At 45.4% G+C, this 20014-nt stretch overlaps 1 protein-coding gene across 6 annotated transcripts in view; it reads right to left on the bottom strand.

The window, feature by feature from the left end:
- COL26A1 (collagen type XXVI alpha 1 chain) overlaps positions 1 to 20014 on the bottom strand; it is a 127511-nt gene that overhangs the window by 32239 nt on the left and 75258 nt on the right. For 4 of the 6 annotated variants that reach the window (XM_015881016.2, XM_015881018.2, XM_015881020.2 and 1 more), the window contains exons 4-5: positions 12650 to 12691; positions 1266 to 1327 (exon numbers count right to left, since the gene is read on the bottom strand). In XM_015881016.2, coding sequence (XP_015736502.1) covers positions 1266 to 1327; positions 12650 to 12691 — 104 coding nt within the window. The remainder of the gene's footprint in view (positions 1 to 1265; positions 1328 to 12649; positions 12692 to 20014) is intronic. The other 2 variants (XM_015881019.2, XM_015881021.2) reach the window with 1 other exon arrangement.

Raw genomic sequence — 20014 nt, 5'->3', positions numbered from 1 at the left:
AAGAATTCTTGAGGGGTTCTGGGCAGGCAGGAGTTGCCTCCCACTTCACCAGGTCCTGCCAGGCCCATGATGAAAGTTGGGTTCAGCCTCTTTCACTTCGCTGTCTGATTCAAGTAAGCAGAGTCCAGGTCCTCTGCTGTCAGGTCCTCAAAACAAGGCCTTAGTTATGAATTTCCAGTAAGTCAAATGAAGAAAGCCCTGGAAAGGGAAGGAAGGTAGAGCTGGCTGCAGGCTGAGCTTGGGAGGGCTGATTTACATCTCTCTGAGGCTGGTCCGTGTCTTACTTGGACTCAGGACTGCACGCACAGAGGTCGGTCACCAGCCCCTTTCCTCTCCCAACGCCTCCATCTCGCTGCTGCCAAAGAACACCCACCTGCCAGGTCCCGCTGCACTGAAACACAGCCCAGCTCAGCTCTGTCCTTTGCACTACAACAGTTGTTTCCACTCGAACAATTCACAATTCCCCACAATTTCATTCCCCTCCTCCCCTTTCATTTTCCCCAAAGTGAAATATAACTGCGAAGGCTTTGAGGAAGTTCCAGACAACATTGCTCACTTCATTTCAGCTCAGACAATTCCCAAATTACCAGACTATCATGCACCGGCCTCAAAATCACCACATATCCAACCTCCCCCCACTAAAGGTTTCTCCCCAAATTCTTTTATGTCACTGATAACCATCTGTTAATGAATAATAACAGCAGCACATGCCTTAAAGGAACCGAAGCGCCACATCCAACAGCCAGGATGGGGCTGGCACTGAGGGACCCCAAATCAAAGCGGACCGACTGACTCAGCTTCTCTGTATCTAGACTAGAACAACTCATCCGAGTCCCAGTAGGTAGAAATTAAAACAATTCACAGGACAAAAGCACAATGTGAAGATCTCCTCTTAGCCCTTTTTTTTCCACTAAATTGTGCATAAAATCCTCCCATATTTGAGAAAAGAACTGAAACCACAGGAATGGATGGCAACTGAAGAGCAGGCTGAACAGCCGTTCTCACAGCAATCTGCAAACCTGTACTGCTGTGGTTTGCACTCTGCTTGGTAATGTTCCACAAGGCATTTGAGTGAGAGAGACCAGAATAGGAGACTACTTCTTTCCTGAGCCAGGGGAATCCCTGCTTTACGTCCCATCTCGGTGCACATCAGCTGAGCTCTGCTGTCCCTGTTGGCTCAGAACAGGGGCTGCCAACTCCCCACCTTCTTCTCCAGCAACTCCTGGAATAATAAGTAATAATAAATAATAAAGGCACATCCTTACCTTGGCCTCAAGAGTGTTCAGCCTCTCGGTCATATCTGCTAGTCTTGTGCAGTTCATGCATTCTGGAAAGAACAAAAGAAAATCACGTGAAATCTTTATGCACTTTGTATTTTCATCCATAGCTTTCACTCTGCAGGCCTGGGTCCCTTTTCAATCCAAAACACACAGCAAAGTGCTTTGAGATCAGTTATGCAGGGAAGAAAATAAGTATCTGATGCCATCGTGCAGGTAAGCAGCCACAGCCACGTTCCTGAAACACTGTTTGGGGCTGTTCAGTGCTGCAGGGTGTAAAACCAGTTTGTCAATGGGTAGAAGGTATGGGGAGAAATATGAGTGTTAGGATTTCTTATGCTGCCAACCACTATGACCTGTTACCACCAGCAGAGATGTTGTTGGTGGCAGTGGAGGGGCTGTGCTCCCACCTCATGACACCAGGGTGCACAGCCACTGCCCCAATCCTACTGAAATACTGAAGGAAGCAATGCATGTAGAGAACCCCCATCTCTGCGGGGACCTGCTGCGTCCCCAGGCTCTATAAGCACTCCCACAACAACTCATCAGTCTCAGCAACAGCAAGAAAAACCAAAAGTGACCCCAGGGCTGAGGCATGAAGTGGTTTCCATCTCACTTCGCTGCATAGAAGCAACTGATAGGCAGCAGCCACCAAAGGGGTCTTGACAGGATGCCTTACCAAGAACAAACGTTTGCTTAATGGGCTCTGAGTGCTGTTTAAAATGATTGCTTGGTACAAAGGACATCACTTATCTAAACAGGAGGCCTGCTGCTTTGCCTCTGTTTTCATTTCAGCAGTTTTAAAGTGAGTGAAGGAGGATGAAGCCCTGACCAGAGATTTAATCACCAAGCACTTTCCCAGCCCTGCTCCCAGTGAGCAGAGAAGCTTTCCAGACGGTCCGCTCACCTATCACAACTTCTGAAGCTCAACCAGTTTTAAAAAGGGAAAATGACTCGCAACATAAAGCATTACAGAAAGTAAACTATCCATGCTCAGGTGATGAATCACCACCAACTTATGTCCCAGAGAGGGGATGCACATCTCTGAGTGCATCTCTGGGTTTCTTAAAGGCCACTGAAACAGCACTTATTCCTGGTATTTCCATGGGGCTGGGGTGGCCGACCCATAATTCATGAGCCATTGAACAAACTGTGCAGGTGTGGCTATGAGGAGGTTGTGCTGATGCAGAGGATGTTGAGTAACCCACTACGGAGAGGAATGGAATGAATGTTCAGAATGAACGTGGGCCTTGCCCTGCCCAACCACCACCAGGACACATTCAGTTGTTGACCCTAACAAGCCATTCCCCCTCCTGCATGAAGACCCCCGAGGAACCTCTTAGATCTTCACCCACAAATGCTTCCCCGTTTTATGGAGCACATGGTATGCACTGATGGCTGTCAGCCATACAAAGATTTTAGTACGTGGCTTGGAGGGCCAGGAAGTTTGGCTGTTCCTCAGCAGTGATTTACAGCCCAAGAAGATTGCTTGAGTACTAACAGCAACCAACCCCCCACTGCGTAAACCTTCCAAAGAAATTCTCTCCTTGACCCCATAGGATCACAGAAACCCTCCCTGGGGAGCTGAGCAGTTCCCCAAAGGGGTCAGACACACAACTTCCAACCAATGGTGCCGGACATTTTGCAAACAAAGCATCTGATGGTTCACGCATGATTCAATGGAGAGATTTCCTCACAGGTCAATGCTGACATGGACTTTCTTCTAACAACATATAACATTTGCTTATTGTTATTCTCCACAACTAATCCTGGACAACAGAATTTTTTGGTCTGAGCTGGCGCATGGATACACAGTGCCATAGGTGCGTTGTTCCACTGGGAAGGAAATGGGTGAGGCTTGTTTGGTCTGGATCTGCCTGTAGTGTGAGTAACGGCGAGTTATGCTCTGTGTGCAACCAGCTTCATGCTTTTGATCTTGTTCATCCCCATAGAAAGATAAGGAAAAATAAATCCAGTGCTCCCAAGAGCCAAAAGGCGTACCAGATGTGTTACAGAGCTAATAAAATATGGAGTCCTATTCTCCCTTCTGCTGGCTTGCACATACTAATGACTCCCATAGGTTTCAGAAAGACTGGCTTGAACTGCCTGAAAACCACCTCTGGTGTAGATTTTGAGACATGTTGATAATTTAAGCTTTATTTGGAGAGCTCACTTCACAAAAAGGGTTTGTACCAACCCTGTGTGCAAGGGTTGGACACTCTGACCAGTGCCAGCCCAGCAGCCCTAATGCTCTTGAAGCATCTCTAAAAGTCCTTTTAATTATCAGTGATGACTGGGAAATGCTGGGAAAATGTAGCCTGGCTCCCTCAGGAGAACTACACAGCACTCAAGCTGGATTTGAACTCTCATCCTGTCCTTCTCAAAGTGCTCAGAAACCCCCATCCACACCTAAGGTACTTAGTCTAGATCCAAAAGACATTTAACTAATCCAGAAAGTGGAAATCCTAATGCAAAACAATACGCTTAACTGAGGAATATTGTCCTGCCAACGAATCCCTGACGTTTATCTAGCTAATCAGCAGACGGATGATGCTCACAAATGCAAAGAGTGAGACCAAGGCTTAGTGCCTCCGATACACAAACCACATTCACAGCTTGCTCACAGCACATGAGGGACCAGGTCATTTCCAGATATGGGGTCATTATTTGTCTTTGCAGAAAGCCTGAGGATGATGGTGAGAAATCAAGACAATAAATACCTTCCCCAACTATTCTGCACTCACGCATGTACTCTTATCTTAATCCTGATGGCTGGTGGTTCCAAGGCCTGGCACTGTAAAGTCAGATTTGATGACCAGGGATAAAGCATTCTGCTTCATTAAAGCTAGCCTGAGAATCTCACATCATTATTCCACAATGCATATAGCTCTGGGTCAAATACACGTGCTCTGTGACCTGAAACTCCAGAGCAGACGCTTTCTGTCTCTACAGAGATACATCACTTGTTGCTACACACAACCACCGTTTATTTCCCCCCTATTCCTAGTTGGCAGATTTGTATTTCTCCAGCTCAACTCTGAGGAAAGAGTTGTGATTTCACTCTGTGAAGTCCAACCTTAAAACACATGGTAGGATTTGTTTCAGAAATATTCCAGCAGGGAGGATAAATAATTGAGATAACAACCACGGGGCCGGACCAGAGTATCATGTGTCACCCAGTCTGTCTCCATAACTTCTTGCTGTCACTGCCATAGCCCACCTCTGCCTTCCTGCCCTCTGGCCCCACACTGGCTGTATGGGTAAAGCAGTACAATGAGAGGGACAGCAAAAGCACTAAATATCATAGAGGAGATAGACTCAGTGCTCTGGAAGACAGCACACCCCATACTGTTGGTGACCCACTGAGCTCTGATCCAAAGGCAGCTGCATTTGGTCAAGTCTTCAATGGAACAGGCAGTGCTGCCCAAACAGGCACCAGGCTCTAGATCTGCTCCTATGACAAGTGATGGACAGCACTGCTACAATTGGCATTCCTACTTTGCACAAGCAACGTGAGCATGATTTCATGATTAAACAGTTGCATATTTTGTCTGCTCAAGGCTGAAAGCCCCGCAAGTCTTCCAGCTCCTCATCTGAATTCAGATTAACAAAAAAGGTGTGATAACAGCTATATACCAACAGGGATGATTTCAGCATCATTACCGCAGTATCACTGAAGGGAGTAAAATTATCAGGCCAGCTTCCAGCATGGGGCCACAGGTCAGAGTGTGCTGCGAAATGGCAAAGAAACCTCTTGGCATCTCTGCCCCATTTCTCAGCTCTGACAGCCCACGCTCATTTGTATACCCAGAGTCTCTGCAGAATATTAAAAGGGCTCTTGGTTTTCCTGCAGCCAGATGCTCAGTAGATATAAATTGCACAGCTCAACTGAAGTCAAGGGATCAAGGCTCTGTCTCTCTTTTTCATGATAGATTGCTCCAAAATTCATATTTCAGAGAGGAGGTGGAGGAGGTGGTTTATAGCATATGAAAGAGGAGAGAATTCTGGAATCACAACGCCTTTGTTTAAACAAATAAAACTTTAGCAGCCAGATTTTTCTAGGTCATATTTTGCCATTACTAGAAAGTCAAATCTTGCCATGCAGCGGGGTGGTTTGGAGTGCACGGTGCTACAAATCCCAAACACACAAGTTAAGAATGGCTCCGTTTGGAGAAAACTTCATTGTCCAGTAGTCTCTGAACAAATCTGGAGGAGCATCAGTAAAGTCAGTTAAATTAATCCAGGCAATCATGTTTGTTTACAAGGAGGAAAGAATGAAGCTCAAAACTCCTGAGGGGAGCAGGAAGCACCACTAAATTCTACCGTCAACTTGGTGAGCAGACAGGGGATGAGAAGTGACAAAGACATCCAAAATACAGCAGTGGAACAGCAATGGGGCTTCCTGAGGTGACAACAGCACCATCACCACCTCCAGGTCATCCAAATCTCAGTGTCAGTGTGAAACCCCACCAGAGATGTTATACTTGGACGCGCATGATAAGCCACTGGACCAGTGCCCCTTCCATCCACTTGTTCCCACACACATGCACACAGCTTAGCCAGAGGAAATAAAAAAATGAAACAGTGTCATTTTCAGGCACCAGAAGAAATTTTAAGTCAAATTCCACAGCAGAAATGTGAGCACAGACCTCCTGCGCCTGCCTAGGTGGCCCTCAGTGGGGGACAGCCAGCCCAGCTTGCACATCCACCCCTCTTTAATTTGTCTGATTTGACCCTTCCAGTCTCCTTACATGGATACCGAGTTTCCCTAAGTAGTTTATGTTCTGGCCCTTCGCAATAGCTTTCGCCAGTGCTCGTGAAGGATAGCAGGCCCAAGCCATAAATCACAGCCAACCTGGGATCTGTTTTTTCAACACGTTTCCTCTAATGAGAGTCAGATGTTGGCTAGATAGACTTTATTAATTGTATTTGTTTGGTATCAGTCATGTCCATGGCTCTGGAGCAGAGCTGGAGCACGTGGAGGGCACTGGGCTGACAGCAGCCACAGGAGGAGGAGGGGAGCGCATGGCTGGGAGCCATGGGGCTGCAGAGGGAATGGGAGCCATGGGTTGGGTGAGCAGAGGGGGCCTCACATGGCAGCAATGCTGGGATCCCCCCCATGCACCCAACAGGGAAACATGGAGCTTACCAAGACCCTCCTATCCCCAGCACTTCAGGTTATAACCATCTGTCTTCTCAGCCCCTTTCTGGGTCATCACACAAGTACCCCAAACCAGAAGGCTCTCACTTTCAACACACAATACCTCCGAGTTCACCAGCAACACTGAAAGAGCCATTACTGTGATCAAAGTATTTCCCAGGTAAGGAACCCGAGGCTCAGAGACATTCAAAGAAGATCCCACTGACCACATTCTGCTCTCTCCCAGTTTTGACACCAGGATTTTACAGAATGCAAAGTTTTGGTTTCGTTCTTAAATTGTAAATTATTAGGCTGCCTATCAACAGGAAACAGCACATTTCTAGGGTATTTTTGCATGTTTAGCATCATTATAGATAATCCAACATCTCTTCTAGGAGACCCCCATCACTGTCAACATTTCTTTGTGATCCTTCTTGCTTATATATATATATATATATTCACACACACACACACATATATATATCCATTACAGTAACCCATAACCTAAACTTTACTGGCTATCTTTAAGAGGCAGCTCCATTTTCCCTTCTTATGAGATGTGCTCTCTGAACGCTTTCTGCTCATAAAACATTCACACGTAATTTTCATGTCTTTCTTCTACCTTCTTAAATAGGAAAGAGATTGGTGGTTTTCCTTCCTGAAAAAGCAAGCTTTTTGTAGTTGTTACTATGAAACTGTGTGAATGAGAAGTGTCATTGGAATGGGAAGGGGAAAGGGAAAGGGAATGGAAAGAGGAAGAGCAAGGGGAAGTGGATGGGAAATGGAAGGAAATGGGGAAGAGGAAAAGAAGTGGTATGGAAGGAAAAGGGGAATGGGAAGGAAAAGGGGAAAGGGGGAAAAGAGGAAAGGGGAAGAGGGAAAGGGGAAGAGGAAATGGAAGGGGAACCTGCAATATTTTCTCCAGATTTTCTTGAAAATTATTTTCATAGTTTCCAAATGACCTCTTTTGGTCTTTGTTCTTGAAACGACATTTATTTCAAAATTCACCTAAATTACAAATGAAACGAACTGATTAAATAACCTGAAGTGAAACATAATAGTTCACTTTGGGTCAAAGGAAATAATCTGGCTTGACCCCAAGCCATACTTTCCTCATTATGCTGCATCAAACTAAATAAATAAATATGCAAATAAAAAAATATTAAAAAAAAACCAAAAAACAAACCCTAAATATTTTCATTTCACTTCGTCCCAAATCATTTTTCTTTCCTTTTTTTTTTTTTTTTTTTTTTTTTTTTTTTTGGTCTGGCAATGAACCCCCCCAAAAAACTCCATTTTTCACCCAGCTCCTTTCTTAAGCAGCTCACACCACTCACACTGTGTTATTTAAGATTTCACACATGCATACTCCCACACCACCAACTAATTTTATACATAATTGCTCTCAGCCTGGGGATTTGTGCTCTACCACAGTGCCAAGGATCTATTTTGCAGTTCAGCCCGTGCTCTGTTAGCAGACGGAATCAGATCACAATCATTTATTCATAGGCAGCCATGAGCTGAGAGATCCGTGTTCCATCCATCTCTGTCTGACAGAGCAAAGCTTAGCAGGGAACGGCTGGATTTTGATGCAATGCATTCTGCTAGAAATACACTATCCATTATTTTTAGAAGCACCACAGACACAGACTTTTTTACTAGTGCAGCCTGAAGACTGAAGTGACCCCAGAAAGAAGGAATTTTCCTTCAGGAGTAAGGTTCTGTGGGGCTGCAAAGGATGGTGCACCTGGTACCATGCTGCTGGACATGGGGATGTGCACAGATCCTTGCTGGAGCCTCCCCTCCCTGCCCAGATGTAAAGCATGCCCACACAAAACAAGCCATGGAAACCTCCCACAGCAAGGAGTGGAACTGTAGAATGGCTTGGGTTGGAGGGACCTTAAAGATCATCAAGCTCCAAACCCCTTGCCATGCGCTGTTTGCAGCTCAGGCTGCCTTGGGCACTCCAGCCTGGCTACTTCTCTGGGCAACTTCTTATATAGCTATGTGAAGTGAGATTAAGCAACTCTGAACTTCCCAAAGCCTCCCTGCCAAGGAAGCCAAGTGCCCACATCCTCCAGTCTGTGCCCTGCTTCCCACCAATGCCAAAATCCCATGTCTGATCCCCACAGCCTCCGTGCTGTAGGAACACTTAATGCCTCACTGACCCCAGTCCAAGTGCAGAATCACACAGTCCTGCAAGCTCACCCCCTAACTGAGAGAGTCTCACATCTAGAGGCTGCTTTCCTTCCCTGCTGGGAGAAGTGATGGGGGAAAAACGCGGTCAAGATGTGGTGCGGCGTAACGTGAAACAAGGAAGCAGACAGGACAAAAGGAATCGAGGCTCACCACAAGCTCTGCAGGGACTCCTGCAATGTCAGCCCCACACCTGTGCATCGCAGGTCGGGGATCTCTCACGGTCCCGAGCCAAACTATGTATGTTAACTGGACTTTGTCTCTCAGAGAGATGCTTTAGAGCCAGACAGCCTTGGTTTCCTTTGCAAACTGCATCCAAGGTTAACCACTGTATTGAAAATATGCATCTCGCTGCCAGTTTGGATTACTGACATCAGTTCTACCTCTGCTTTGAGTTTTATTACACTTCAGACTGCAAGGAATAAAGACACCTCTAAGGTTAGATGCCTGCACTCTGCAAAAAGTCCCTGCAAGCCATAAACATGTTAAATTTAGGATGCACCACTTCTCCTCCATCCAGCACATTTGGCACTGGCATCCTTGGACACAACTCCCTCTCTCTCACACAGCCAGAGGACTGAGAGGCACAAGGTATGGTCACCAGTGCCCACCACCTCTGGCATCAGGGGTGATGCTGGCCCGGCTCAGTTTCACACAAGCAGAATTCCCCCACAGCCAAAAATGCTCCCAGATTTCACAGCCACTGAGAGTTCAGCCCCAGCGGTGCAACCAGGAAACATGAGGGTACTTAAATCTCTGAACTGGTTGCATTCATCCTTCTGCATGAAAGGTCTCAGGAAGACACTCTCGAGCACCTCACCCAAGCTAAGTGCTTGAACCCAAATCATCACAGCCTACAAATCCTTTAAACTTTGCAAATTGACTTCATGCTGAACAGCTGCCAGGCTCTTGTTCGCTGACAGCCACAGGAACAGCTTTCTTATCAATAAATGGGGATTCCTTTGCATGCAACACCCCGTAATAGCAATGGCAATGACTCGGTCAAATGCCTCTGCTTGGAAATGAGGAAGTGCCCTGGAGGTTTCAGGCAGAAGCAGCAGGACAGAAAAGATGCACATTCAAAACAAACCATGGCACAGTCCCTTCCAGAAGTGTGAGGACAAGCCAGTGTGGGGTGTGCTATAGAGATGGGAACATTTGCTATGAATTGCTGTGCTTTGACACTCAAAATGGGAAACAACTGGGATATCTCCAAAAGCTGCTGGTAAATGAGGATGTTAATGGTGACAATTTCATCAGAATAAGAGCAACCTCCTATTTTAGCCCAATTAGTGTTGTGCTAAATCATCAACCCAGGCCTTGCTTTTTGCAGTGGAAAGAGACACATCTGCGAGGCTCTTCTGTTGCACGTGTTTTGTATTATACTCCAGCACAATATGTATAAACTAACACTGTTCTACACTTACGCAGCACCTCATCTGGAAATCTGAAAGCGATTTATGAATGGTGGGCATCTGTGACATTTTACAGATGGAAATGGAGGCACGGAGGGATTCGGTAATTAGCCCCAGACTTGTACAATGAGTCAGCTGCAGAGCAGAGCCTATTATTTGTTGTGTGGTAACATTTAGTGTCCAAATGCACAGGGACATGAGTCTTCTATCTGCCAAAAAAACACCCAGGCATGCCCCAAAATGCCACCCAGGTCTGTGCTCAGACCAAGGCTGTTTGAATGCACATCCTGAACTACAGCCTCCTCTGGCAGCCTGCTCCCTCTGTTCCTGTAACCACTGCAGACCAGAAGAAGGGTTAATACGCCTGAACGTTCGTCTGCTTTTTCCACATCAGTTGATCTAATAAAAAAGATTGATTCTCCCTGCAAATCTGGCCTCGCTTTAACAAATCATTTGATTTGACACAGAGGACTATATTCAGATACTTTAAATTCCACTTCAGTCCCTGAAAGTAAAGTTTCTGATGAACTGAACACTTGGAAACAGCCAATAGGAAACACCAGGCAGAGACACCCACCTTGGGTAGGGTTTACATTACTGAGTGTGGCCAGAAGCATCTGCAGATCTCTGTGCTGTAGAGCTTACGAGCCTATAAGGAACATCACGTTGTTAGAGAAAACAGGCAGCCTGTTCTGTACCTTCTAGAAATACAGCAGCAGCTCACACTTCTGAAGCACCTCCAGTATGTAAGCACAGCACCACATTATCCTCCTGCCTGACCCAAGGCCATGGGCAAGATGCCTGGAGTGACACTCCCAAGGTGATGGGATTGGGATCATTGAGAGCTAGAAAAAGCCCATGAAAAAATCCAGACACTTACATTAAAGAATTCTCAATTTCTTTAGTTTGAAAACACAGTAAAGCATTAAAGCATCTGCAGCCAGATCTCTACAACAGACCTAATTTGCAGCTTTCCATTATTCCCTCTTGGCGCTGCTTATATCAAAGTTAATAAAAGTTGAACATGGAAGGAGCTGATTTTACAGGGTTCCTATCCTCAGTGTACCTGCTCTCTGCTTATCTGGTATGTTTCATTCTTAAAAAGAAAAGGATTCTTTATGCCACTTGGTGCCAACATTAAACCCACTGCATGTGATGATAAAAGTCAAGAAGGGATCACAGCAGGTAGGGAAGAAGGAACTTGACAGTAAGATCACTTACAAAAGACAATCTGGAAACAAGATTACCCTGTAGATAGACCAAGAATTAAGAATTCTGAAGATTCAGATATAATCCCTGCTGCCCCAATACTTTACCCACGTCTTTTATTTAGTTCCTCCATTTGGGAGCACCCACACAAGGGTCAGAGTGACAAGCTGTGCATTTGTGGGCCAGGATGAGCCCAAAAAGCAGAAGAGAAATAAACAACAGTATCCTCAGCTATGGAAGAGTCTATGAAAGAGAACAAGGACATCAAGGACTCCTCTCCCTCAAAGGCTGGGGCTGACCTCTCTGCTCAGAGATACAGTTTTTCCCAGTACAACTTCAAGGAAGGACCTGGAGAATGGGAAAGGTGTTGGCACTTCCAGCACCAGGGTCCCACCCAGGGGACATGGGTCTGAAGGTGCAGCCTCCCCATGCTGCCCACCCTGCCCCACTTGGCTGCCCCAGGATGAACCAAGTCCATTCGGAGCATCCTTAGTCAATGAGGCCTCTAACATCCACAGAGCACGTGTAGAGAGGAGCTACAGTTCAAGCATGAAGCACATCTCCAAAAGGAGCAGAAAGACAGAAGCTTGTCCTGATTTAAGGCTTCACTGCAGCTTATGGACTAAGGGACAACTTATTTCTTTGCTGAGTCTGTGTTCAGTAAGGACCCCAAAGAGGCAGATCAACATGAGCTTTCCATCTCCTCGCCATATGGCTGCTCTCACAAAACCAGCCTTGTTGGAGCAATTTGTCTGCTCAGCACATGTGCAGCTTTGGCACTGTCACGACTTCCATTTACCACAAGACCTGCACATGGCCATCAGGTACAAAGACTGCTGCGTGAATCCCTGCTGCTTTTCCATTAACCATCACTGGAGACTGACAGTCTCATTTAAAACCCTGCTTGGATTTCTGCACATGTACCAGCTTCCAAGCTGCTCACTGTGTCAGCTCAGAGGCACACAGCTCCTACAGCAACAGGCAATGCTTTGTTGCCAGTCCACTTTCAACCTCTGAAACCATCTCAGCTTCCCCAGGGGAGGCAGATCAGAGACACCAGCAGCAATGTCACAGAAACACTCAGACATGAGGAGAAACCAGGCCCACCACAGCCGGTTCCTTACAGAAGCCTGCACTGCAAACAGGATTACAGCCACCGAGAGCTCTGCAGCATCACTTCAATAAGCTGCTCCCTGCTTTATGGCACTCCTCACTCCTCAAAGATGAGTGAGGATTACAGTCTGGTCAGCAAAAGCAAAAGCTTTAGTCGCAGGGAGGAAAGCTCAGAACAGGCAGAAACTCACAGCCCCCTCCCCAGTGCCTCCCCTACAAGCAGTGGGTACCCCTGGCTCCTCCAATCCCCGCTCTGCTCTGGGTTCTGCTTTTCCCTGATGTTCAAGTTGCCCACTTACGGTCCCGGCTGGAAGAGCGACCGTGCTGGCGGCCCAGGGAACCTGCAGGGACAGAAGAGGCAATTACCACTGGGGACAGCTAAAACCCTCACCCTGTGCAGCATCAGTTCAGCAGAGAAAAAGTAATATTTACTCAGGCTGGGGAGTGAAACTTGGTGGGGAAACTTGGTGGGTGCCTTCACCCTCCCTGCTTGTTTGGATCTTAACCCTTTCCCAACAACAGCAGGGCACAGATGTGCACTTGTGTTCTCAAGGTGCTGAAATGTGCCTGTAAATGGAAATGATGCTTCCAAACAAATACATGCACAAGAATACCTGCAGATGATGGTGACACTGCAGTGTCCTCTATTAGCCCTCATCTGTACACATAAAATTGCCTTGAAGATGCTAACTACAAACAACTGTTACAAGATTTTACAAGAGCGTGCTTGCTGTACCAGTGTCTAGAAACATCACATTAAAAACAAACAAACAAGATCAGATAATTGCTTTGAGTGTGGTTTTGGTTACTTGGGATGAGTTTGCACATGTTCCTGGAGAGCCAAGCCGCAGGCTAGGCTCTACAGACAGCCAGGGTCAGGCTGGACAGGACTCTGAGCACCTGATAGAGCTGTGGGTGTCCCTGTTCACAGAAGGGGAGTGAGAGCAGATGGTCTTTGAGGGTCTCTTCCAACTCCAACAATTCTATCATTCTGTACAAGCAAAAAAGTGCAACCTGCATTTTGGTGAACTGGTGGTTGCAGATATGGGTATGAAAGGGAACTCCCAGCTAGCGCAGCAAATCGCTTTGATGCAGAAAGCCTTGCATCAGTCAGAGCATTCAAGCTAACTGCAAGCCATGACAAAAGCCTCAGAACCATACAGTTATGCACTGTTAGCTGAGTAACTCGATAACCACTATGCAATAAATTTTTCTTTCATTATTCTACCATTAACAGCAACTACAAACAACAACGCTCTGCTCTGAGGAGCAGATTATGATCCCGGTTTAGTCCTTACCAGTTATAATTAAATTAATGTTTTATGCCCTCTACAAGAACTGCAGAGCCAACAGAATACCAAAGACCAACTCCGGAGGGATCCCATTACTAACTGAAGATCCACCTTGAGTTAAACCACATCCCCAGAGCAGCATCGGAAGTTTCTCCCTTTGCACAGCAGTGCCAGGCTATCAATGACATTGAGAAACGTTTACGAGGTCTTTTCCGCAACAGCAACAAGAAAACGAAATCACAAGGACTGCAGTAAGAAAAGCCAGGCCAAGGTAGATATCTATCCCACAGCCCTGCACAGGGAATCCATTTCTGGACTGCTGCCTAAAACTCTGCATCCGCCTTGTGCTGGCTCAACCCCCACTGCTCTTGGCAGGTGAGATAGAAAATTGGTTATAAAATGAGCCCTATATTTTATAAGTTTCATAAACATTTTTTCTTAAAAAAAAAAAACTCGAATATGAGGTATTCTCAGATGATCCTGTGCCAGAGAATAATGTAGTCTAACTTGGAAACAGAGTTACCACCTGTTCATGGCAACTACTCTTTTAATCTTTGTTTCTTTTTTATGAGCTGACCAACACTATTTTATTAGCTGATAATTAGTTTAGGTTGATTTAATTAAACTGAATTGATTACAGCCCTTCTTCCTTCCAGGGCAATCTTTCTGCAGGATTAGGAGTTTTAACAACTTGGACCCTGTACCTATGAAGCCATATTGCAGACCTTATGGTCAAAAGCCGTCACACTGTTCAGGTCAATACATGCCAGTGGACACAGAGATGCTCTTAGGTATTAGTTAAGAAAAAGGCAGAATATGGCTTCTTGGTTAGAAAAAGGGGTGATAGCATGGCCCCAGGTACCATTACTTCTTAAGCTTAACTGGGAGGAACTGCAGGTATGGTGGAGGGGGTAAATATTAAGCAAATACTGCTACTGAAACCAATGCAAAGATGAATGCAATTAGTACTTGATCTAAAGCTTTAAGCTGATGACAAGAATCTGCTGTCATCAACAGGCCAACACATCATCTGCATCTTGGATGGATACCTCTGAAATATCTCGAGCATATCAAGCAAAAAAAGCTTTGCTTTTTTTCCCCCTAACTGCTCTTCTGTGAGCACATATATTCACACATCAGCATTCAGGCTGATGCACTGTGCTGCTCCAAAAGTCTGGTCTACATCGAAGAAGAGAGCATAGGGTAGATATCTCAGCTAGCTTTAATATATCTTTGAGTTTGTTTGTAGTGATTTTATCTGCGAGTAAGGTACAGGTCAGACTGAGAAGGGAAAGCATTCATCCAGATGGGTTGTAGACACAGTTATGCTTGGCTTATTGTAAAGAATCAAAGCAGTAATTGACCACCAGCAACTTCATTAATAGCCTTTGGAATACTGACCATTACCAGGCTGGACTTCAGTGAAATACTCAGGGATGAACTGTCTCATGTCATGATTTCCTAAGTCCCATTTTGCAACGAGTCAGAACTGAGCGGTTAATTCTATCTGCAGAGCCTGAAGTAGAGGTTGTGGCAACAACTCAACCTTGGAGGAAGGATAAAAATGACTGTAACAGTAGTAGATATTTGGGTGCAGTTAAGTACAGACAACGCTGCAGTCAAATGGCTGTTCTTCAAGATATATGTTGCCTTTGATACTTACAGAGCCTTGAAAAGTGAAACACCATCATTAGTCATAACTTGCTGGCAACAGGAACCCTAATAATTCTGACTAATTGTCATGGAAAGTTACCCTGATTGCAAATTTGACAGTTATAAAAATCCAATTTAGGAATTCCAAACAGGCCAGGAACATAATTAGGGACTATATTTTAACACCCTCTTGATCAATGGTGGAGTAATGGAGAGTCTTCCAAGAGCTTTGTTTTGAAATGAATGGCGCCATATTGATGAAACAACTTGGAGAGAAACCAGAAATTAAATTGAAAGTTTAAACAATGCAGCTGTATTTTATCATCCTGTATTGTCAAGCTTTAACGAAAATAGCTCCTAAACAGAGCCACATGTTTTGCCTGTTGCCCAAAAACTGAAGGTGAATTTTAAAACCCTTTCCTAAACTGAAGGATGCCAAGATTTTTCAGCTAGAAGTTGTTATTAAGAGGCTACAGTATTTCATAGAAGTCTTGACAATGGTTTTGTACGGTTTCTGTAACAGCAACTTCATTTTTTAAAGCAGAGATGGCTCAGATGAGTGACGCTTCAAAAAAAGAAGAATGGAGCCTCTGCTGTGCATTTCTTACGTATGGAATGTAAAATTAAGAAGTAAATTCTCATAATCATAGAATGGCTTGGGTTGGAAAAGACCTCAAGGATCATCAAGGTCCAATCCCACTGCCACAGGCAGGGTCACCAACCTCCATATCTAATACTAGAGCACTGCTGAACAATCAGTAGGGAATCTAAGCAGGATTTCCCACTCATCCTACATGTTGTTAACAACATCAGCTCCCTTCCAAACTTGAGGCCTGAAAATAGATCAAATATGGGCAGATCATGGGTTTCAGTGACACTGAGACAACTGTACTCGACTGCTAGGCTGAGAGAATCTCTTGCCTTTGAGGATTAAGATACGATGGAGAAAATCACTGTTGTTACTTACAGTGCTCTGAGAAGCAGATTTTTGATAACTCCAACAAATCGGTCAATACATAAGAGGCAGAAAATGCATTAAAAGACTTCATCTTTTTAATACTCAAGCTGCATTTGCATTTGAGCGCAGCCTTTACAGCACACTGACCCCAGCTATTGCCTACCTGCCCCACAGCAGCACCTCACCCATCTCTGCACCAGCATGCTGCAATCACACTAACCCCTGCTGGGGGGCTGTGCTGAGTGATGGCACACTGAGCAGAGCAGGGCAGCTATGGGCAGGCTGCTACCCTGGGGCAGCAAGCAGGCAGCCCCACCAACCCTTCTGTGCACCCACATCTGAGTATCTTTCTGTTTCATATCCCTGCCTACTAAATGATGCACCCTTGCCTTGCATACAAGAAGGATATGAGCTGTATGATAGAGGATGAAAGAATCACTATAGAGGTCATATATGCTCCTTGGGCAGACCACGGAAAGTGCTCTTTAACTCAGCTTCTTACCCAATACATCACTGCAGTGCAAATTCTTGCGTTCATTAAATGGTATCTCAAACGTCGGAACTAGGAGATGGTTTTTAATGAGGTTGCTGCTTCCATTCATCTGCCACTGCTCAATATCTCACTCGCGGTTTATCTCTCTCAGCAGACTAACAAGACTGTAAAAGCAGCAAGATAAATGCTAGCCAAATAGCTGAGCTCCTACAGACTAGTATGTGAACATGGACTTCCAAAGTGCCCCATAACCTCACAGCCCAGGGTTTTGCTGATGAGGCTGAAGGAAGGGCTCAGAAGAGGGAGCACCTACCTGTGCTGCAGCAAGTTTTCTCTACAATCCTTTCATGGCTAATGAACATCCAGCAACACTTGATAAAAACAGTGTCTGCTACTGATCAAGCACTGGTTGCTTTGTATCACACTTGAATCTAACAGGAAGAAACGTCCGAGAAGATGTATTGTCTAAGTTCAATGTTTTATCAAAACCATATGAGCACACATAGCCTGAGGCCCTGGTCAAAAGCCAAAACACACAAGCAGGAAACTGCAAGTGGGTAAAATGTGACACTCGGAAAAGAGGTGGTTACCTCTATGCCAAAAACAAAGGCATTTTTACCATGATGGTACAGTGTTATCTGGAATGCTTCTGCCTCCTGAAGCAGAACGCAGAGATTGCCTCACAGTCTCCTTGGTCCAGGCTCTACTGATGGAAATCCCAGCTCAGACCACCTCTGGATGACGTACCCCATGTCTTTTCATCTGTGTATCCATTTATATAGATGCATGCACACATGCATGTACGCCTGTGTCTGCACTATGATGAGAACCACTTCCATCACAGCTATTTTTACTCTCAGACTACTACCAAGAAGCATTATCAATGATTTCCCTCACAACATGGAGTTTGGCTCCAGTGACAAACTGTGTCCAGTGCTCTCCTCAAAGATATACCCTTACACCAGCACCACAGAACAGAGCTGCTGGTGGTTGGAGCCAGTGCTGACCCACCACTTGTACCCCAACTATCCCTCACTGCCGTGTCCATCTCAGCTCCTATTTTCCAATGAGGCCAACTCTGGAGTCATTGAGATGTGGGGCAGTGGGACTGTGTTTCAGCTGGAAGGGACAAGGCTTCTACAGTTTTATCAGCTCCGAGATGCTGAGAAAACAGAGAGTTTAAGCAGCACTTTCTAAACCCATGTTTAACTCCCAGGAGAGCAGCTCTAAGTACCAGCTGGCTCGTGGACTTCAGATCCCTGCCACACGCACTTAAGCAAAGAGAGCCCAAACCATCTGTGACAAGAACATGAGGTGAATATAACGCACTAACCATTATCAAGCTACCCTACCACATTTTTATGTGTTAAATTGTTGTTTCCAATTAACTCTGAGCAAGAAAATGTATACTGAGTGAGCTTGCCACATCCCTGGTAAGGCACAATCCACTGGTCACGTGGCATCAGGAAATATCTCCAAATCTTTATTCCTAACCCTAAGCACACAGCACCATCCCAGCAGTGTCTGTCAAGCCTGGCAACATCTCTTTAAAACAGTGAAGTTCTGGCACTATTGCTTCATCCAGGCCATGGATGGGATCCTGGGCAGCCTCAGCTGGTGGGGGAGCAGCCAGCCCATTGCAGGGGGTTGGGGCTGGGTGGGCTGTGAGGTCCCTTCTAACCCAAACCATTCTGTGATAACCACTTACACACTGCATCACAAAACATAGCAGAAGAAGAGGCCTAATAACTGGTGCCCAGTCTTAAATTGTCTGTCCAGTCAAGGTTAAAAAGTCTCATGAAAAAGGCATAACCACATGCAATGGCCACAGCTCCTTCAGTAACATGCCCCCCAGCTCTGAAAAGTAACGTGGCTGTTGGAAAGACCTGGAAAATAGTTTTTAAGCTTCATTAAGATGTTTCAAAAAGTTACTTTGATTTAAAAACCCACCTTAATAAAGCTGTATTTATAGTTTCTTTCCACAGTCTTCATCCATTTATACAGCTGCAGTTCCTCTAACAGACAGTTCAAAGAAATGCAGCTCCAGGCACCCAGTCAGAGCCTAAAAATCCATCGCTGAGTTGCCCAAGATTTCACTAATAAAATTTGTCTTTAGCAATATAAATTGAAGAAGTCAAAACAGAAACCAGCTCATAATCTACTGCAGCGGGTTTTTCAGTCTGTGTCTCCTCTCCATGAAAAGGTGTTCCCTATGGCCTCTGAATGCTGCTGGGAGATAAGTAAAGAAGTGGGTGCTAATACCTCCCCCCATATCTGACCAGACCTGGGGGTGCTGCTCAGAGAGGTGGGCATCCCATCTGTGATCAGAGCAGCCTTCTTGCTCACCCAAATCTGCAAAGAGTAGATGGGGTTGGATTACTCAGCCCATCCCTCCTAATAACCAAAAGCAAGAAGTTTTATGCTCTGTAATTGCATTTTGCTACATGGTGGTGGAGTCACCAGCCCTCAAGTTGTTCAGGAAACGTGGAGATGTGGCACTGAGGGACACAGATAGTCAGCATGGTGAGAACGGGTTGATGGTTGGACCAGATGATCTTAGAAGTCTTCTCCAACCTTAATGATTCTATTATTAAAATTAGGATGGAGTCAAAATGTGCTCGGAACATATGCTAGGAGTGAAGTAGGGTAGAAAACAAGCAGATCTCAAGGAAGAGAACTCAGTTGATCTCAGGAAACACCATGGGGTAGCCCTGCTCTAGATACAAGAAATAAAGCAGGGAGAGAACAGTTTCTGCTGTTATTAACTGTTCCTCGCTTAAAACTCATTTGGCCAAATCCATCAATGCAGCACTTCTTCAAGGTCTCTACTATTCCCATGCACAAACAGGAATGTTCAGGGCCACATGTGTGCCATCTGGCAGCCTTTCCTGGAACCAAGAGCATGCTCAATGCCTGCACAGGGTTGGCCTGAGTGCTCTCCTGGTGCTACTGAAGCATCACTGCTAAATAACAGAGCAGTAGTTAACTTGCTAAGCCAATTACTATAAGAGCATAGTAGGGTCTGTGTGTTTTCTTGTTTGTTTTGTTTTTAATTTAACACCATACAAGCTTATCCAAGGGCCAACATACAAGAAATAGGTCGAGACTGCCAAAAGTTTTATCAGAAAATGGCAACAACCAAATTGTTTTAGGTCTTGCAGTGCAACATATTCACTGCAGAACGCTAAACTGGATGGACCAGCAAATAAATGCCCACCAGACAAGTAAGGCTGATGAGAACTGAAGGAAAGGAGATAGCAGGAGCGTA

The sequence above is a fragment of the Coturnix japonica genome, chromosome 19, assembly GCF_001577835.2.
Source record: "Coturnix japonica isolate 7356 chromosome 19, Coturnix japonica 2.1, whole genome shotgun sequence".
Taxonomy (NCBI): domain Eukaryota; kingdom Metazoa; phylum Chordata; class Aves; order Galliformes; family Phasianidae; genus Coturnix; species Coturnix japonica.
This window is presented reverse-complemented; position numbering and strand designations above follow the sequence as displayed.